Source organism: Chenopodium quinoa, unplaced genomic scaffold (assembly GCF_001683475.1).
Source record: "Chenopodium quinoa cultivar QQ74 unplaced genomic scaffold, ASM168347v1, whole genome shotgun sequence".
Taxonomy (NCBI): domain Eukaryota; kingdom Viridiplantae; phylum Streptophyta; class Magnoliopsida; order Caryophyllales; family Amaranthaceae; genus Chenopodium; species Chenopodium quinoa.
In genome coordinates this window covers 19388764-19410023 of record NW_018742204.1, presented here as the reverse complement: position 1 = coordinate 19410023, position 21260 = coordinate 19388764, and the positions used below count along the sequence as shown (strand labels likewise).

At 34.6% G+C, this 21260-nt stretch overlaps 3 protein-coding genes across 4 annotated transcripts; 2 read left to right on the top strand and 1 right to left on the bottom strand.

Moving 5' to 3' along the window:
* Positions 1-371: 371 nt before the first annotated feature.
* LOC110721606 lies at positions 372-2574 on the top strand. Its single transcript, XM_021900788.1, has 3 exons — positions 372-1256; positions 1611-1699; positions 2131-2574. The coding sequence occupies exons 1-3, from the start codon at positions 788-790 to the stop codon at positions 2431-2433; spliced, it is 861 nt and encodes a 286-aa protein (XP_021756480.1). The 5' UTR covers positions 372-787; the 3' UTR covers positions 2434-2574.
* Positions 2575-5012: 2438 nt separating this feature from the next.
* On the top strand, positions 5013-17156 carry LOC110721581 (nucleolar protein 14-like). 2 transcript variants are annotated; one of them, XM_021900770.1, is made up of 15 exons: positions 5013-5380; positions 5472-5606; positions 6089-6218; positions 7230-7297; positions 8273-8332; positions 10247-10450; positions 10906-11034; positions 12243-12908; positions 13095-13287; positions 13388-13581; positions 14098-14202; positions 14390-14532; positions 15526-15804; positions 15926-16214; positions 16305-17156. In XM_021900770.1, the coding sequence occupies exons 1-14, from the start codon at positions 5168-5170 to the stop codon at positions 16188-16190; spliced, it is 2784 nt and encodes a 927-aa protein (XP_021756462.1). In that variant the 5' UTR covers positions 5013-5167; the 3' UTR covers positions 16191-16214; positions 16305-17156. The 2 variants fall into 2 exon arrangements, with proteins under 2 accessions (XP_021756462.1, XP_021756453.1); XM_021900761.1 differs by having other exon boundaries at positions 15926-17156.
* Positions 17157-17337: 181 nt separating this feature from the next.
* On the bottom strand, positions 17338-18325 carry LOC110721595 (putative 4-hydroxy-4-methyl-2-oxoglutarate aldolase 3). The gene has a single exon (XM_021900779.1). It carries the CDS (start codon positions 18037-18039, stop codon positions 17536-17538), a length of 504 nt encoding a protein of 167 aa, XP_021756471.1. The 5' UTR covers positions 18040-18325; the 3' UTR covers positions 17338-17535.
* Positions 18326-21260: the final 2935 nt, after the last annotated feature.

Genomic DNA, 21260 nt, shown 5'->3' with positions numbered 1-21260 from the left:
AAAATAGGATTATCCTATCCGAATTAGTCCTAGAGATTTGATCTCTCAACCTCAAGATAATTTAATCATCCTATATATCCAAAGTCTAAAATTCACTGGCTACCTACTACTATATATATGGAGTGTCATTCTTGCACAAAATGCATGCTACTGTGTCAATTCTATGCTTGTAATTAATAAACAAGAGTTACATATATATGCATCAAATCATCATATCACATTCTTATACTTAATTACTTTTATTACAATCGTTATTTTCAAACTATAGATTTAATATCATGAGCCCTTAACACTTTATAAATTCACAGTCCACTCTATCCTTTAATTTATTGAAAAGTGTAAAGATTTAACCAACAATAATCGAAAAGGATTCATTCCTTCCACCTATAACTCTATTCTTATAAAAAGAAACTGTGTATAATCTTACCTCATTTATACTAATTGTATAATACAAAGTAATTAAATAAGATTTAATACCCTTTCACCAACCTTTTATTAGAGTAAATTTTGTTAACACCATTGATATGATCACCCTTTTCTTCATGCAATCATGTAAATTGGAGTTAAGGACTAGAGAAAACTAATCAAATCAAACTATAAAAGTTTCCAAGACAAAAAGGGTCCTACAATTTGATGGCAACCACGTTGAAGACTTTATTCTTTAACCCCACATGAGTAAATAAAAACAACATAGAACCAAATCATAGCAATAGCCAAAAGCAAAATCAATTAATTAATTTACAAAACAAAAAAAATAAAAAAATTTAAAAAAGAAAAAAGTAATTGTATGACTCACACTTTTAACACATTCTCAATCATCATTATATTTAACAACTACTATATGATTTTCCACATATTTATACACATTCTCTTTCCTCATTTTATCTTCATATCCCAAAAAATTGAGGAAAATATGGGAAAAACAGGAGGCAAAAAATTGCAAACATTTTGTGTTAATAGAATTAGGCCCTTAGTTAAGGTTCCAATACAAAACAAATTAGGTAGTAATACTTCTCCAAATTGTGTTAAGAAAACTAATGTGAATAATAATCAAGTAGTTGAAGGTGATAGTAGCAATGATACCAAGTTTGAGGAAGATTGTGAGAAATTGAAGGCAAATGTAGGGAGGAAGATCATGGTGGTGGTTGATTCAAGCGCCGAGGCGAAAGTTGCCCTTCAATGGACACTCACTCATACGGTTCAAAGTCATGATCTTATTGTTCTTCTCTATGTTGCTAAGCTTAACACTAAGCAAGGTTTGTATATATGTTCCTTCTACTAGAACAACTTTGTTAATACGATAACATGTATTGTACTCCCTCTGTCCGTAATTTATTACTTTATCAAGGTAATTTCTAATAACTAGTATTAACATATTGTATACTTTTGTAATCTATTGTTCAAATTAGATTTTTTAATTTGTTTAAAGTTAAATTTGGCTAATTTTATATGTATAAGAAAAATGTTTAATGGTAAGGACAATTTGTAATGTCATGACTTTTAGTTCGAATTGGATGTAAAATTTAGACACGTTTAAGCTTGCTTAGCTTATTTGTTTTTCTTTGAGGAATTTTTTATTCACCAATATAATTTTCATGTGAATATTACAGAAAAGGAGGATACGAGAAAGAAGATGTCACCAAAGGTGTATGAGTTACTACACTCTATGAAAAAGACATGCCAGTCAAAGCGGCCTGAGGCGAGTTAACTTTACTTACTACTCATAGTGTCCATTACACATCCGAACGTACCTTATTTGTTACTCGTTTAGAATTCTCCTAAACGATCAAATAAAAAAGAAAAAAAAAATACGCGTATATCTTAATTGTTCAGCTCATTAGCTGGATGTAATGAAGGCGTTTGCCTATATTAACATCTACTACTCCATACTTTCTTTAATTTATTGGTCACAAATTATCTTAACATTTATTTTCTTCCTTTTTTTTTATAACAACTAATTTGATCAATCTTCCTTGGAGCTTACCTTTATTTGTACAACTTTGTGGCGTGCACACTATTAACTTATTAATTCATGAAGGAGACATGTAATACATATTTATGTTATATCCTCTTTTATTTGTGTATGTATCATGATGTTGTTATATTTTGATGTGATAATGGAAATTATAGGTAGAAGTGGAGGTTAAATTGGCAGAAGGTAAAGAAAAGGGACCTAACGTAGTAGAAGAGGCAAAAAAACAAAATATATCCCTACTAGTTTTGGGCCAAAAGAAGCTGTCAACATCATGGCGGTTGTTACTGATGTGGGCAAGCAACAAGGTGGCGGCCGGTGGCGGCGGCGGTGGTGGAATGGTGGAGTATTGCATACAAAATGCTAGTTGTATGGCCCTTGCGGTACGAAGGAAGAGCAAAAGAGTTGGAGGCTATTTGATCACAACTAAGCGTCATAAGGACTTTTGGCTCTTAGCTTAGTTGTTAGAAGTCTAGTAGATAAGTGGATTTTTTTTTTTTTTTTTACTTTATATATTTTCGAAAAAGGTGAGTTAAATGTTGTAATGTAATGTGTTTATATATAATGTTCAGAATCTAATCAATCAAACAACTTTCCTCAAATTGATCTAGTTTACCACTTTTTTGCAACTTTGTTAAGTTGTCATCAATCTCATCATTGTTGAGACTTAAAGCTTACATTTATTTAAACAATTTAGTGTTAACGACCAAATACGTTAGAGTAAAAAATTGATTTTGACACACCCTTAATTGATTTTGGCACACCCTTTTATATGTGAGAAGAGCCTAAAAAACTTAGCTCTCACATGGGATGTACCAAAATCAATTTATGGTGTGCTAAAATCATTTTCCGTTAAAGTTGTGTTAAAGACTTTAATTTTAATGGGATTACTTCATGATGAGAGAGAGAGAGAGAAAGAGTTTAATTGGAAGCCAAAATAGAATAAAATTAGGAAAAAGGGGGTGTGATCCATTAGAAAAATAGGAGGCATGCGACATACACTTGTGGGATAAAGGGGGGTCGACGCCGGAAAAAGGCCAGCCAATGACAGAAAGTGCCACCTGGTTGTCCTGAATAAGAAATTATATATATATGTGTGTGTGTGTGTGTGTTTTTTTTTCGCAAATAAGGCGTTTTTGTGATTTGTGTTAGTGGTATGGTTGTGACTTATGTGATGGTTGGATGAGTAGTGATAGACCACTACCAGAGTACCAGGTATGGGCTCGTTGGGCCCATACCAGAGGCAAAAATGTAATTTCACGTATTACTTACCCATGTGGTAAAAATGCAGTCTCTCTCCTCTCAATAACAGTATATAAATTAAGAATAACAGTATGTAAACCAAGAATAACAGTACACAAACCAATAATAACAGTATAGAAATTAATAATAATTGAGCACCGACAAAAAAAATTACCGACGTCAATTTCCACCGAACTCAGCGATTTCCAGCATGAAACTCACCGTTTTTAATGGCTAGAGCCATAAGTTTGTGTCTCTCGTTTTTGGATTATGTTTTTTTGGGTGGTTTCCGGTGATTTTTAATGGACGTAGTTGCGTGTTTTTGGATTTCGACCAAGGTAGTAGCTGGTGGGGTGGGCTTCTTGCTATTGGAGGTGAAGGTGTGGTGGGCGGAGGTTTGGCTGGCAATGGGAACTATCCATGGAGGTGAGGAAGAGGGTTTAAGGAAGGAAGAAGATGAAGAAGAAAGGGAAAAAAGGGAAAAGAAAAAAAATTTGTGGTATTGGGTAGTATTACCCATACCATGGTAGTGGGTAATACTTACTCATGGTTGGATGGTGGTGGTTTGGTGGTGATAAGGGCGGGTTGATGTCTGAAATGGTTGTTAAATAGTTGTAGGACAAGGCTAGCTAAGGGTGGTTACTTTCTGCAAAAAAAAAAAAAAAAAAATGGCTAGCTAAGGGTGGTGGACATGGTGACTGAGAAAGAAAAAGAGGAAAAAAAAAAGTTGCGTGCTACTCATGTGATGATATTGCCCGAGTAATGGTAAAACCGGATAAAAGAATCAAAGTGTCAATTTTTTAAGGTCCTAAAGTGTCATTTTACTAACATGTCATTTCACACAAAATATTCGAAACTAATATAATATGTGGTTGCCAACCATCGAGTGCGCCCTTAGCAATCAACCTGATTGACAATATTTCGTCAATCAGTTGCTTATGTGGCCCCCACTTGCCAAAGTAATTAATTATTTATTGTTGATGGGATTTTAAGACGTTACGGTGTTACTACTAAGTAGTAAGTACTAACGTCTGTTTTTTTTACTGTCTTCTCCAATCTTTCACTGGCAGCACCACCATAGCCAATTAGCCACCATCATCTCCACCACAACGCGAAACCCTTAACAACCACCACCATTTATTCGCCTATTGCCGGTCAAACCCACAGAAGCTTCCCCTTCGTCTCGACGTCCTCTTCTTCTTCCCATAGTCCCCCTATTCTTCCTCAACAATGGGCACTTTGCGGAAAAATAAAAACACACCCTACTAGAAAAGAGTGTAAATTAGGGCCATATCAACCCCTTAGGGAAAACCTTCCATCCGTGGCGGCATTTCGAACTGCCATAGGTGGTGGTACTGTGGAGGAAGAAGTGGTTTCGAACTGCCATTGGTGTTAAATAAGGGTTTCGAATTAGGGAAAACTTGGAAAGCTATGTCTGAGTTCTGGTTTTGGTGTTAGATTAGCGTTAGCCCAACGTTTGCCAAGTTATGTGTAAGCTGACAATAGTACCCTTACTATTATAACTGTAAAGATGAAATTGCCTCCTGATTTACACACAAGTTGTAAATATGATGAACATGAATTTTCTCGCCAACCATCATAAGGATTACTTTGTTAGTATAACAAAGGTTACTTGGTCCGTGTTAATAGATTACTTCGTTATTGTTATAGGGTTATCTCAGTTAGTGTTTTAGAGTTACTTAGTTAAGATTACACCTTTTATAACGTTAATTGATCATAGAAGTTGTTTCGCTCTTTAAGAAGTGGCCAATCGACACACAAAACGAGCTGAAATTACTCAAGTTCGGCTCACTAACAAGTTTTATCAACCTAATTTTATAATCCGAGTATCCAATCATATTCATATACACTTGCCTCATGTGCAGCTCCGCATAAACCCCTTTCCCCAACATAAACCCTAAAAACTCCATTGCTGAAATCCCTCCTTCAACAATGGCGAAGAATAATGGCACCGAAACGAAGAAGAAAAACAAGAAGAAATCAAAGCAATCTGGCGTAAACAAAGTATCCATGAAACTCAATTTAGTTCCCAAAGATAACCCTTTCAAGACCATTTGGTCCCGCCGCAAATTCGACGTTATTGGCAAAAAACGCAAAGGTGAAGAACGCCGTATTGGCCAAGCTCGTACTCGCGCTATTGATAAGGTTCACAATTCATCTTCTCATTTGAATTTGTTTGATTTTAATTGAAAAATTGAATTGTTTTTTAATTGATTTTGTTTTTGTGAAATTATAGAGGAAGAAGACGTTGTTGAAGGAGTATGAACAAAGCGGGAAAGCTTCGGTTTTTGTGGATAAGCGAATTGGGGAGCAGAATGGTACTCTTGGTGAATTTGACAAGGCTATTTTGCGTTCTCAGCGTGAGCGCCAGGTATTAATGGACTGTATTTTTATGTAGCGTTAATTGTTTAGGCAGTGACTTATGAATTCGGGATCGTTTGTATAGAAGTTTTCGGGTTTTTGTGTATAGAGGTTTTCGGGTTCTTGTTCGATTTAGTTGTTGCTTGAAAAATTCACTGTTTGGTCATTTTGAACATGGGGATGGACATGCTTTTGATTAAAATTAGGGTCAAATTATGTGTTGTGTCGAGTGATCATTGACGGATTAGTAGCTGAGAGAAGGAAAGTGTTAATTTGGAGGGAATTAACTAAACGAGTTAAGTCTTTGATGAAGGTGGTTAAGCCATTAAGCTCTAGACATAGAAATTGAATGGAAGTGTTGAGTAATCAACTAATCGGTGTCCTAATTTTTGGTTATAATGGAGTTGATTGGAATTTGGAAAATTGACTCAGTGATGTAATTGACAGTCCATTGGTTTTGTTGCTCATTTTAAATAATTTTCTCGCCTACAGATGAAAATAAAAAAGACAAACATGTATAATTTATCTGATGAAGAAGAAGATGATCTTGATATCAATGATGGACTAAGGGATGACTTCAATGACGATGTGGAATATGATAGTGATGAGGAAACAGGTCAAGGTAAAGATGGAAGTTTTGAAATGTTATTTCTAATGTTTATCTATTGTATGTATGTTAATTGCTGAATGCTGATTGGAATTAGGAACAATTATGTGATTGTTTGTAACTATGAAACTTGTCAAAATGGAGAGGAAAAGTTTCCAGTTTCAGAAGCTATAATAGATCACTAAAGGGTAAAATGAAACGTGTCAGTGGTTGATGGAATTCCTTTCCATTGGTATATGAAGTGATTCATGATGGCAACATTAACTGTTTGATACTATAAATACCTTAGCATTGCCCTCATTATGAGGCTGAGATATATTGACTTTCTTCTGTTGCTTTGCACTTGCAGGCAAGTAGTTTTCTTTCTGATTCTTACTCACTCACAAAAATAGAAGCAAGTTCTGTTACATTACATATTTGAGTTTCTCCATTATAATTGGGAAGTTTATCCGAGTACCATTAACCCTCTTGACTTGATTAAATTATGCTCTGTAACAATGTTAGAATGGGAATGTTTGTTTGGAAGTCTAGTGGATAGGTCTGTGCGTTAATGGTGAAAATAATCTGTTGTTATGGCTACAGTGATGGGCTGTTGAAAATTACTTAAATAACTTCTAATGCTGAACAATAGCTTAGAGCTAAAGAATTGGCTTAGTTTCAATATGATGATGCATATTATGCACATGGAGGATGGCAAGGGCTTTGAGTTCTTGGAAGTGGAATCTAAATCCACAGAGGCTGGTAGCATGGAGGGCTTGATTTGTATTGTAGTCATACTGAATAGTGTAATTTAACTTCTCATCTTTTGCATTCCCATTCTGTGATTGGATGCTTCTTGTTATAAATAATGAGATAAAGGCTCTTACACCAACCATGTGATTGTGGCCATTTTTGCTGATGAATGTCTTTGCATTAGAAGCTTTTTTAGTTTTCTTCTTGCTTTACTTATAGAAGTTGCTGTAATGTGGTTGAGTTTAATGATCTGTTAATATATTTTATTGATCTATTTATTTTTGGGTGTATTAGACAGGTCTTCCATCTCAAGGCTTGGGCGTAAATCAGTGGATGCAGACATAGCCGAAGGGGAGGGAAATGTAAGATGATATTTATTAAGTCTCAACTTGTAAAGTGTATTTACTGCTTGTTATGGTTGAACCTGAATGTAGAGGCTGTTTAAGACTAATTAATTATCTGTTACTTTCTGTGCTTGTCTCAATCTCATAAATGATTAACATAAGACTGCTCTTTGCTACCTTTAGATGTACTTTAATACAAGCAGTAGATATTGGTTGATGTATTCCATACAGGGCAGGTTGTGGCCTGGTTTACATTATCTTGTTGACTTCCTTGGTGAAGAGAGCTAATGTAGTCCAGTGTTACGAAGAAAGTTTGGAGGGACCTTCAAAAACATGGATTTGAGAACAAACTGCAACAATTCACCTGAACTCCTCAGTAGTCAAGATGATTAGTTAAATACTCAGTGTAATACTAATCAATGGCATTTGTGTTCTGAATCCCTCTGAAGAGAAAGTCCATGTGGCTGAAATCTTAGGCTTGACTCTTGAGAAAAAGTCTTTCCATGTTTACTAGCGCCTGATTTAATTAGTTTGGAAGCAAAAAAAAAAAAAAAAAAAAAAAAAACCAATATTCCATTATATATCTAGCATATGTGATTTTGTCCCCTCGTTTGGAAAATTATTTTTGGACCTTTAGATTATATCAAAATATGGTCATGTAAAGAAGATGAACTTTAAAAGTTTTATTACTTTATTATACACATGTAGTGAATGATAGAGTTAAGAGTATAAATGCTGGCAAGCATGTCTTTCTTCTTGTATGTTGTTCCGTAGCTAGAAAAATATAAAAAAGAATTTCTTTTTAGTTTACTGTCTCTTTATTGCATAATTGTAGCATATCTTGACTTTCTCCAGTCATACCTTTCCGTCTTTGTTCTTAAACATTGTTATATCAAACATCATGTACAGTTTGTACACTTATTTTAATTGTTCTAGCAGCTGAAGTATGCATAGTCCTTACATTGTAACACTAATATGATTGTCTAATTGCAGAGGGTGAAGAGTAAGAAGGAGGTGATGGAAGAGATCATTCAGAAAAGCAAGTTTTTCAAGGTGAGGTTCTTTTTTTATTTTTTTATTTATAATAATAATAATAATAATAATAATAATAATAATAATTATTATTATTATTATTTTTTTTTTATTTTTTTTTTTTGGGGGGGGGGGAGGGGGGGTTGGATGGGGGCCTAGAGTTGGTATATTTGTCTTAATTGTCTCTCAAATTAGGTGTCACAACTTTGTAAACATATAAGAAGGCTTACCTGCTCAGCAGTGGATACAAAACATTACTGAGTTAACAATTTGATGCTGTTATTCTAATCTGTTGATACTCCCTCCGTTTTTAAATACTTGCTCCACTTTCCTTTTCCGGCCGTTTTTAAATACTTGCTCCATTTCCCTATTTGGAAAGCTTTGACAATATTTAATTAATTTCTCTCACCTAGTGGATCTAACAATATTAATTTCATATTCTCTCTCCTTCAATTCTCTCCACTACTTTTGATTTTTTACAATTTTTTATTCTTCCACAAACCCCACTACCTCCATATTTTATTATTTTCTCCAAAATCTCCTAAAACTCCGCGCATGGAGAAATGGAGCAAGTATTTAAAAACGGAGGGAGTAATACTTAATGTAAATCGTTTGTTCCTTCCTTTTAAAAATGATAGGCACATTTGACTTACTAACTATTGGCTAAAGTAAGTTGTTTCTGACTTCGATAATATGTCTGAATTTCTCATAAGTAATACACCATCTTCTTCTAAATTTTCTAATTAAAGAAAAAAATGTTTGAAGTGGACAAGAATACACCATAGAATTTAAATACACCTATTATATTCAAATAGAAGGGGATAAGAATAAGATTAGCTGTTGTTTGATTTCTCACCATGTCTCACATCTTGTAACCATCTGTTCTTATTTCTCTACATTATTGACTTTAAGTATTCAGTACCATTACTTTAATTGTTGGACTTTTTTAACTTGATTAGCTAGCATAATAAAGAGCTGGGTTACTAGTTGAAACACATTGGGACAGAAATCCTAGATTTAGTATAATATAACACATTCTCTATCCCGTATGGAGGATAAACTTACTATAGATGGAGCTGGGTCACTTATTTAGATACATAAAATAGGATATAAGTCGGATGTCCTATGTTAATACTTCCTCTGTTCTTTTTTTATTGCACCATAAGGGGTTTAACGCTTGCCAATGCATAAATGCATTACTTTGGCTATTAATAGCTTTTATTGTACTTTTGTAAAAATTATAAAAAAATTGATATTTGAAAAGTAGATTTCAAGACGAATCTAACTAGATCTCACATGACTATGTTTTTCCTAATAGATAAAGATGGTCAAAGAAGATAAATCACACTTCCTCCACCCCTTATTTTCAAGGATAAAATAACTTCACAATTACTTTAAAGTCAGGATTCTTTTTTTTTAGAAAGAGGAATGACAATAAAATGATGGTTTACTTGATGCATGGAATTGGTGAATAGTACTCGGACTTGTCAGATGCACAAGGTGCAGTCTAAATTGCTGAAATTTATGGGGACATGCTAGATCTCATAATCTATGGTTCTCATAAATTTAGCTTTGGGATTGTCAGTGTTATTTTATTTTAAAGTGAAAATTCGATTGTAGTGCAACGATGTCAAACCAGAATTCATTTCCTGTTGCTTTTACCATGTTCTTTTCAATTTCTTTGATAAAGCCAAGGTAAAGTTTTCCAGCAGAACTCATGGATCATGACAGGATGAACCTGGGAGCTAATGTGTATTCTTTTGCTGAGAGCACATAAACTAAACCTAGTTAACTATTTCAGAGAGTTTCAATTTCTTTTTAGATAGTGTAGTATCCTTACCTTTGAGTTTATTATGAGTTACCTTTGGTCTATTTCTGGTTCTGAAGGATCTTCCTATGATTGCTGAATATTAACAACTTTGTTCTGTCTACCAGGAACAAAAAGCGAGGGAAAAAGAAGAAAATGAGAAGCTGGTTGATCAATTGGACAAAGATTTTGAATTATTAGTTCAATCAGATGCTTTATCATCTCTTACTCAACCAAGCAAGATGAATGCTTTGAAGGCTCTTGTGAATCCAAACTTTTCAAAAGATTTAAAAAATAAAGAGGTTACATCAGTTTCTGATGTTTCCAAGCAGGTACTATCTTGGTTCTGTTGTTTGAAGCATCTTTTGTTATTCCCTTTCTTGTTTGTTTTCTTTCTTTCTTAACTAAATAAAAGATCCTGTTACAAGTACATGTTGATTTAGCTGTTCGTCTTATATATTAAGTGATTGGCTGTGTTACTAAAGCTATGCAGTACTACCATTTCTTTATCTGATTGTTTACCCAAATGCCATTTTGTTGGGCTTTATCGTATTTTATCATTTAATTTATTTTTTAAAATTTTTTGAGACTGGTTGTTCTTGTTTTGCAATGGAATGTCAATAATATATGTGCTTTGTGTTTGAAGTGATATTTTGGTTAATAAGCATCCTTCCCTAAAAATACTTAAATGGGAGAGTGAACAAGAGATTGTTTGGTCCTTATGTTGGAATTTTTCAGGCTTTGTACTCAGTAAGACATGAAATCTATTTCTGCTGTGTTTATATAGGATGAACCTGATATTTATGATAAATTGGTAAGCGAGATGGCATTCGAGATGCGTGCTCGCCCGTCAGATAGGACTAAGACACCAGAAGAGATAGCTGAAGAGGAAAAAGAACGGCTAGAGCGACTTGAGGTACGTTTACATGTAGTTTACGCAGTTTAGTTCCCTCCATTTTTACAATGTTTATAGTAGTTTATACATTTTAGAACCTGTGATTTGAGCCACAGATTTCAAAGTGGCAAGTTTTTTGGCATGAATGGACTGTTATTGCTTCGCTTGCCAATATTAGTTGGCAAAATGGTGATTTTATTGGTCCATTTTATATGAAATGCGCTACTCATTGTTAAAAGCAGTTTATTTTATTCTATTTTCTATATTTATTTATTATTTTGTATTGTAATTGACTTTCATCATTTTGGGGGAAAGTTATCGATTTGTAGATTCTTGATCCTCACTATTATTATCCTATTTGAAAACTCTTATTCCCTCTGTCACTTTTTGATCTTTACGCTTTGACTATTTTTTTCTCACAAGAATTTGGAATGTAAAGATTTTAAAGTAATGGAGAGAGTACATGTTATGATACACATTTAATCTATACTATCTCCTCTATTTTTAGTTGACATGTTTCGTTTACATGTTTGCCAACGCACAAGTTCAACGATGAATATCTCTAACTAAATAAGTAAAAATTATAAAAAGTTAATATTATGAAAATATACATTGATATGATTCCAAGAAGATCCTAGATTTATCATAACTATATATATCGCAAAAGCTAGTCAAAGTAGAATGTGTATAGTGTCAAAAGTCAAAACATGCCAACTAAAAAAAATGGAGGAAGTATTCTAGTTTTGTCGAAAGAATTTTTATCCTTTAACTACCCTTATTGTCTTTTTACCCACTTGTTGTAGCCTATTATAGAGTAATTGTTAAGGGGCGCTTAACATGCAAATGTCTATGAACAGCATTGAAATAACAAAGTGTAAATCTGGTACAATTTCATTCTACAGTGAGGGAAAAGTTTATTTACTTTTATTTTCTATGTTGGAGATGCTGTTTGCTATTGATTAATTTGATCTCATATTCTTTTTTAATTCTTGGGTGTGTAAATATGTAGCGTAAATGTCTATAATTCTATTGTCTATGACATTGTCAATAATTTCACTTTCCATGAACCTGTGCTTGGGAAGAATGACATGGATACTATGTAAAGGATTTGCAAAAATTAAGATCCGTCTAATTATTTGCCAATGACAGGACTGAATGGTATTATTTAGGTGATGATAAATTGATAATTGCTATTAAGATTGGCTATTCTAACTCTTTTTGTCTTATAGCAAGAGAGGCTGGATAGGATGCGTGCTACTGATGATACAAGTGAAGAGGATGGTGATGATTCTGAAGATGATGTCAAGCATTCTGCTAACAAACAAAGTCATGTTTCTGGTGATGACCTTGGTGACTCATTCACTGTTGATGACAAGCCACTAAATAAAAAGGGATGGGTTGATGAAATTATGGAAAAGAATGTTTCAGAGGATACTGGGGATGAAGATAGTGGGTGTTCTGATGATTCAGACGAGAGTGAAGATGATGAAGAAGGGACTGACAATGAGGAGGATGACGGAAAGGGAGAAACATTGAAGGACTGGGAAGAGAGTGAGGATGATCTTGGTACTGATCTTGATGAGGAGGACGAGTCAGATGAAGAAGAGGAAGGAGAAGATGATAAAACACAGGAAGAGAGAAAGGACAAAAAGAATGAGAGGCTTGTCAATCCTGACAGAAAGGAGCAAAAGAAAACTGCAATGCTGAATGTAGGTGTGGCACAGAGTTCAAGGCTTAAAAAGGAACTTCCTTTTACAATTGATGCTCCAGGGAGTATGGAGGATTTATACGCACTGTTTCAAGATCGTTCAAATGAAGATATTATTGAAGCAATTATGAGGATCCGCAAATGTAATCCAATTCATCTTGCTGCCGAAAATAGGAAGAAAATGCAAGTAAGAATATCTGGGATTTTTCATTCGAGCTGTCTAGCTTGTTGCATTGCTTTTGAACCAACATGTGATGGATTTGGAAATATATCAAGAATTTAAACTCTTCTTTTATTGTGAATTGGTTTTTTATTTTTTTAGGATGCTTACTTGAAATGCTGGTGGCGCTTTATTTATTATTATTTTTTTCAGGTGTTCTATGGGCTTCTCCTGCAGTACTTTGCTACATTACCAAACCAAAATCCATTAAACTTTCAATTATTGAACTTACTGGTCAAACCATTGATGGAGATGAGCACAGAAATTCCATATTTTTCAGCAATATGTGCTCGTGAACGGATTTTACGGACTCGTACAAAATTCACTGAGGATATCAAAGACCCAGGTCTTAATTAACCACATACCTGTTTTTAGTCCTTCTTTTGGGCGTGTTGAAAAAGATTAATGAAGTTGCCTTTTCTCTTTTCTTTTTTAAACATATGCAGAGAAAAGCTCCTGGCCTTCCCTGAAGACCTTGCTTCTATTGAGACTTTGGTCCATGATATATCCATGCTCTGACTTCCGTCATGCTGTCATGACACCAGCTTCTTTGTTAATGTGTGAATATTTGACACGTTGTCCTGTTCTGTCTGTCCGCGATGCTGCAATCGGGTCTTTCTTATGTTCCATAATTTACTTGGTAGGTTATGTTCATCCACATATATGCACTACAGTGTACCTATATTTATTATGTTTTTAAATCATTACTAATCATTTCCAAAAAAAAAAAAAAAAAAAAAAAAATCATTACCAATCATCTGATGTTCAAAGACAAGATTGGAGGATTGTATTGTCTTCTGTACATTGGATTTGCTTATTTTGCAAGCCACTACTCATTTTGTTGTAAATCTGTTTGTCAAATATATGTTTTCTTTGCTACCACTTTTCAGCTCATGATAAGGCTTTTGTGACTTTTTGTTGTTAGATGGTTAACTTTCATTGCTATATCTGACACTACAAATAGTATAGAGGGACTTCAAGAGTAGTGGAAGAATATCATAGGAAAAGCTATTTGAACTTGTACAAACTCATATGATGCCTTTATCATGGTCTCATGTACTATCTGTGAAGTGTTGACTTGTTATATGTCATCAGTTGTGGCCACTTACAAGACTTTACAACTTTTGGGTGTTGATGATTTGAGTTCTTTCTGCAGGTGACTAAAGACAATAAGAAGTACTTTCCTGAAGCTTTAATGTTTCTCAAGACTTTACTAGTTGCAGCTATAGATAAAGATCCTAAAGGCATCAAGGACTCTCAGGTAAATGATTTTTGCTACTGCTTCCAAATTAACAATCACTAAGAAACTGTTGCACATGGTTTGGAACAGATAAGATGATGCTACTTGTCTGTTAGCATGTTATTTATTAAAGTGTCTCTTTTCATTGTTTTGATCATTCTTGACAACTTAGATGAACTGACGTATCCTGTTTGTTTTTATAATTCAGATGTATCAACATCTTCTAGAGTTCAAAGCACCCGTGCCATTGTTGCGCATAGAAGAAAATATAAAGGACATTAAGCCTCTGGACTTCTTGAAGATAATGAAGTTGCCTGAAGATTCCTCCTTTTTCAACAGTCAAGGTTTCAGGTTAGTGTAGTTTACAACTATGCTTGTTTGAATTTCCAGCTCTAGCCGGAGAGCTTTTATTCTTTCAATGCACAATAATTACTCCATCGCATTCTTTCTGTTAATCTTATTTTGCTTTAGTGACTAGCTGTTTGACAAATTTGCACATGATATATATTTTTCCCAGGATAAAATGAACTCCATTCGTCACCTGCAGTCTAAGTCCCTCAAAAAAAAAGAGAGAAACATCTAGGATGTAGGTTACATGTATGAATTAGCTTATAGGTGTCGAAAATGTGTTTTGCAACTAGCTGAAATGTGTAGGATAGAAGTATGATGTTGGCCACTCCCCCCTGCATTCACTCTTCCCCTTTTTTCCCACTCCTTTAATGGTGTGAAAAAGGGAGGGCGGGGGACTAATAATAGTATAATCCATGATGGGTAGAGGGAGAAAATATTTGCCGGCAGATAAAAATAGAATAAAGAATTTGTATTCTAAGCTCCAGGTAGTTCTTCAAATTTTTGGGGGAGGTAAGACCGTAAGAGAGAGGAGGGAGGCTGTAGGGTACTAAGGTACTTTGGTCATTTTGATTAAAGGTTGGCTCCTTTACTGAGTATTTTGGATTAAATGTAAAGCTCCAATTCTAGTTGTGTTATTCAACACCACCAAAAAACTACACACTGCAAATTAATGGGGGAGGTAAGGAGAGGGAGGGGATGTTTTAGGGTACTAAGGTACTTTGGTCATTTTGATTAAAGGTTGGCTGTTTTACCGAGTAATTTGGATTAAATGTAAAGCCTCAATGCTAGTTATGTTATTCAACACCACAAAGAAACTGCATCGCATACAACTCATTTTTATAACATTATGTTACTGTGAAATATTTACACTGCTCTTTTTTGCGTTGTGATGTAATTGCATCTTTAGTTGTGACCGTATTCATACATTGTTTCCCTTACTCTTTATCTTGGTTTTTGATGTTAGTTAATTGAGTGTTTGATATAAAATTGCAGGGCCAGTGTGCTTGTCTCAGTGGTGGAGACCCTCAGGGGATTTGTAAATGTCTATGGAGAACTTAAAGCCTTTCCTGAAATATTTTTGCCTGTATCAGCATTGATGGTTAAAGTTGCTGATCAACAAAATATGCCTGGTGTTTTGCAAGAGAAATTACGAGATGTAGGCGAGCTCATAACAACGAAAGTCGAGGAATATCACAAACTCCGACAACCACTTCAGATGCGGAAGCAGAAGCCTGTGCCTATGAAATTACTGAACCCCAAGTTTGAGGAGAAGTAATGCTTTTTCTTAAGCTTTTTTTTTTTTTTTTTTTTTTTTTTTTTTTTTTTTTTTTAATGGTTATGATTGATATCGTTTCTTTTATATAGTAGGCAATAACATTTTTTTTTTTGGCAGTTTCGTAAAGGGTAGGGATTATGACCCTGATCGTGTTCGAGCTGAGAATAAGAAGATGAAGAGACTTCTGAAAAAAGAACGCAGGGGAGCTGTTAGTGAGTTGAGGAAAGATAATTACTTCCTCCAAGAGGTGAAGATGAAAGAGAAGCAACGACTGGACGAGGAGAGAGCAGAAAATTATGGTAAGGCAAGAGCTTTTCTTCAGGAGCAAGAACATAATTTTAAGTCTGGGCAGCTTGGAAAGGGTCGTAAGAGAAGAAGATAGAAAGGATTTTCAATTGTCAATGAGGTATTTTATAGTTCCAAACCATATGCTCTGATAGATCATCAAAAGATGTGAATTTGAGTATGGTGTATGTTGGTTCTCTTTTCTGTTTAGGCTGGGTTAACGGAGTATGATCATCACTAATTTACGTTACCTAGAAGTGGAAACTGTCAGGTGAGAATGGAAGATGCATGAAAGTTGGATTAGTGGCTTACTGCCATTTGATTGTCATTTGCTGGGTTTGTGGGAGAACCGACTGGTTTACTTCATTTTCTGGCTTTGAAAGAGTTAGTATCCGGCATGTCCATTGTACTTCCAGTATCCAGCATATTAGAATAGGAAAATTTTGTGATTTAATTTGGTTTATCAGCTACTCATAGGAAATGCAATACTCTGCAGTTTTGCTCTTCTGTATAGTGTTTCCCTCTTTCTTTCTTTCTTTTTTTTTTTAGGTTTTCTTTATAAGGTATCTGAACGAATACAGCAGGTCTGGCATCATTCTATGTTTTTACATGCTCAACAAATACAGCGTTTCTCTTTTAATACAAGTACATTTTTTTGAGGATAGCTAAATCTAGTGTAAGGGAGATAAAAAGTAATTGTTTCAAATTCATTACATTACGCCTAGTGTTAAATTGGGTACATTGTACACTTGTTCCAGCAACCTTGAGGCATTAAGCCATTAATAGCTTTTCTACGCATCCATATTAGAAACATCGGGCTATGCATGTAGACGGTCATGTTAGTAGGACGAGGGTGCTTGTGCCTCTGGAACTACGTCTTGGCAGTGAGGCTGGTTCCTCGTAAGTTGAAGCAGCATGAATCAGATTTGATTTCTCATATTATCTATAGTTTATGAGGATAATTCTATTATCTTAAACTTCATGTGTAATATTCTGATTTCCATTTAATTTTGTTATGAACTTTTTCTTACACTGAAGTTACACATGATGATCAAATTTTGCATCTCGCCGTCTACATTATAAGTAATAGTTGTCTCTCTTGAATTTTTGAATCTTCAAGTACTTTTGTGATATTCAGTCACAACCCTAACAATGAAGATGGATGGTAGCGTTTTGGCAAATGAACAAGTTTTGGTGGCCGTTTTAAAATATGCTTAAGATATCATATAGAAACCGTAATCCCATTAAAAAAAAAAAGTCACCACTAATAAAAAAAAAATGTGCCTCTATCCTACAATACTCATATTGCTAACCAATAATTTCACATATTATTGCAAGTAAACATCAAAATGGTTCCAATAAGATTTCCCATACATCGATTGCAACTGAGTCATAAACTCATTACGTAGCCGCTAGCTAGGATCACAACAATGAACAACCTCTCAAGAAGTGGTAGAGAGTTGATGCTTGGAAATCAAAATACCATCAGTATCAGCCCACAACCAATCACCATCATTAATCACAGCTCCAGCAAAATGAACAGAACCATGCTTTTCTCCAACACCCTTTTTATGAGACTTAACTGGGCTTGTCCCTAAAGCCCAAACCCCAATATCACAAGCATCTATCTCATCAACATCTCTAACACAACCATTCACAACAATCCCAGCCCAACCATTATCTTGGGCTATTTGGCCCAAATTCCCACCCAAAAGTGCACACCTTATGCTTCCCCCACCATCCACCACCAAGACCTTCCCTTGGTGGGCCTTGGACTCTAACGAGGCCCGGACCAAGACGTTATCCTCGAATACCTTGACCGTTACGACGGGCCCATTAAAGGCCCGTCGTCGGCCATAAGGTTTGAAGAGTGGTAGTAAAACCTTAAGTTCTCCTGTTGAAAGGAGGCTTGAATTTGCATCACAAATGTCTGTTGTTGCTACCATTATTTTTTTGTATTTGAAGAGTGTTTTGGGTTTTTATTTGAGAAAGTTTTTTAGTGATAGTGGTTGGATTTGTGGTAATAGAGATGTGTAGTGTAGCGGAGTTGTTTTAGGAGAAAAAAAAGTTGCACCACACAATATAATTATTGGTTTTGTTGATTTATGTGCCTATTTTGTTGATTATTGTGGTTGAGGAGATAAGAGTGAGGACAAAGAGTGATGTTAGCAAATATATCACATGTTGAGCTTAATATGCCACTTGTTAGGTAGCCAAGTACCGGGAATTTAGTATTGAGAGAAGACTTTCTCGAGATGAATTTTAGATAAACTTTTGACTTATTTGATTTGACTAGTTTTATAAGAGTCGAAAGAAAAGTGATGTAGAGTATAACAATGGAGTTTAGGGATAATTCGATCTTAGAAGGGAAAGAGTATTACTGTATTATTACAGTATTAGTATTAAATATAATATGAATTACAATGGAAGTTGACAGCTTGTGTTTTTATTTAAATTGTAAATTGTACGTAATTACTTGGAAAATTTGTAAATTGCAGCCGTTTAAAGTTCGTATTTTGCAAATTGCAGCCATTTAAAATTTATTTTGCAAATTGCAGCCCAAAAGTTCATATAAATTGTAAATTGCAGCCCGATTTATCTTTTTCATCTGTTGACAAGTTGAAAAATATTCGATTATGATTTTAGGGGCCATTTTAGCCCTTAAGGACTCGAATTGAGCTCGGATATAGCAAAAAAATAACGTAAATATTTCGTTTTGCGTAACAAAAATGTATCGATTTGTGAAAAATTGTAAATATGAGACACTTACACTATTTTTTTTTGCTAATTCCGAGCTCAATTCGGGTCCATAAGGACTAAATTGACCACTAAAACCTTAACCGAAGATTTTTTTAACATGTAAACCGATGAAAAAATTGAATGGGGCTGCAATTTACAATTTATACGAAATTTTGGGCTGCAATTTGCAAAAAAAAATTTAAATGGCTGCAATTTGCAAAATACGAACTTTAAATGGCTGCAATTTGCAAATTTTCCTAATTAGTTAGGTAATAGTTGAATCATATCTTTGCCCTTAGAAGTTGCTGAGAATGCTGACTAAAGTGATACGTTATTATCCTTGATTTGATCATCTAATTAGAAGATACAATTGTGCTTGTTGTCCAAGTGTTTAATCATTGTCGTCACCGAGAATGACGCGTCATTCACTCCAAAAAAAAAAAACCATTTCTAATAAAATAAAATAAAATTATTCCTACTTTAATGTTTCTATATAATCTTTTTTCATTGACAAAAGATATAGACAATAAATATACTTATGATAAAAAAATAGATTCTAGTATTAATATAATTATTATTTTCTAAAAATGATAATGTGTTATAATAATATATTAATATTTTTTTGAAAGCTAATAATATATTAATTATAATAATATCTTAACGTAATTTCTTATAAAAAAAAGATTCGATATACAAAGTATATTTTTTTTATTAGACATACAGTATTAGTATTACTTGATTTTGGGAATTTGGGTTAATTGAATTTGATCTCTTTCCAACAAATTCTTTAGCCATTAATCTTATGCCTACATACATACCTATTTGAAATTAAGCAAATTTACAAGTACATATTTTAGATGTGATTGCACCAAAAAAAAAAAAAAAAAAACATATTTTAGATGTGAGATGTCTTAATCTTTTTTTTAAAAAAATCAAACATGGTTGAAACTAAAGCTGTCAGAAGTTGATCCGACCCGAAATATCGACTCAAACCCGATTATTAACCGATCCATCTGAATCCGAAAAAATGGTGATCCAAATCCGACCAGACCCGACCTAAAACCAACCCAAAACCCGAGTATGAGAGACCCGAACCCGAACATGAACTAACCTGGAGATGACCCGACCCAAATGTAACCCGTAAATTATTGACCTGAACCGAACCCGCCTTGAACCGAAATTAACCCAAACCCGTTTTAACCCGTCAAAACCCGAATTAACCCAACTTGTTACTAACCTGACCTGAATACAACCCGACCTGTTCCTAACCCGACCCGATTTAACCCAACCTGTTACAAACCTGATCCGAAATCAACCTGACTTGTTATTGACCTGACCCTAATTCAACCCGACTTTTTATTGACCCGACCCGAATTTTACCAGACCTATTACTAACCCGACTCAAAAATTCTACCCAATCTATTACTAAACCGACTCGAAATCAACACGGCTTGTTAATAACCTGACCTAAATTCAACCCAAATTGTTCCTGACCCGATTTCAAATCACCTTAAATGCAATTTAGACCACCTTATTATTGTTTATCAAAGCATTTTGTCGAGGGAGACCAAGTCGGTCCAGGCCAGCAAAAGAAAGAAGCATCATCCTCAAATTTAAGAGTTAAATACAGTATATATTTGTTGTACGGTAATTATCTTTCTAAATTATAGACTATAATTCCCTAGTATATTGCCATATATATTATAGTCAAAGGAAATGATTAGCTTGATAAAATGATAATTATTTATTTATAGTTAGTTGAACTCGAATATGACTGAACTTAAAAACGACCTAACCTGATTGTAACCTGCAAATTTTTTACTTCAACATAACCCGACTTGACTCCGAGAATGACCCGACTTGGAAATAACCCAACCTGATTATAACCCGCAAATTATTGACTTGAACCAAACTCGACTAAAACTCAAGAATGACCCGACTTGAAAATGACCCGACCTGATTATAACCCGCAAATTTTTGACTTGAACTTAACCCGACTGAAATCCGAGAATGACCCGACCATATTCTAACATGAAAATTATTGACTTGAACCGAACCTGACTCGAACCCAAGAATCACCCTAACCCGTTTTAACTCGTGAAAACCCGAACCCGAATTAAACCCGACCTATTGTTCACCCGACCTGAATGTAACCCGACCTGTTATTAACCTAACAAAAACCCGACCAAAACTCGATAAGAAGTATGACCCGACGTGAACCGAGTCACTAGACTCAAGCATGACCCAACCAAACCCAACCCGCATAGGTTATGGAATTAACCCGAATTGACCTGACCCGACCAACTCTTACCAATCCAAACCTGACCCATTTACCCGAATTGACAGCTAGCTGTACCCGAAACTTCCAAAATTTCTCAAAAAGCGTGGATTTTATTAGCCTTCAATTTTGGAATTTTTTGACTTTTTT

Coding starts and splice junctions, on each gene's coding strand:
- LOC110721581 (XM_021900770.1), top strand. CDS start 5,168: ATGGCGAAGAATAATGGCACCGAAACGAAGAAGAAAAACAAGAAGAAA. Junction 12,909..13,094: donor AAAATAGGAAGAAAATGCAA/GTAAGAATATCT, acceptor TATTTTTTTCAG/GTGTTCTATGGGCTTCTCCT. Junction 13,582..14,097: donor TATGTTCCATAATTTACTTG/GTAGGTTATGTT, acceptor TTCTTTCTGCAG/GTGACTAAAGACAATAAGAA.
- LOC110721606 (XM_021900788.1), top strand. CDS start 788: ATGACTCACACTTTTAACACATTCTCAATCATCATTATATTTAACAAC. Junction 1,257..1,610: donor TAAGCTTAACACTAAGCAAG/GTTTGTATATAT, acceptor TGAATATTACAG/AAAAGGAGGATACGAGAAAG. Junction 1,700..2,130: donor GCCAGTCAAAGCGGCCTGAG/GCGAGTTAACTT, acceptor TGGAAATTATAG/GTAGAAGTGGAGGTTAAATT.
- LOC110721595 (XM_021900779.1), bottom strand. CDS start 18,039: ATGGTAGCAACAACAGACATTTGTGATGCAAATTCAAGCCTCCTTTCA.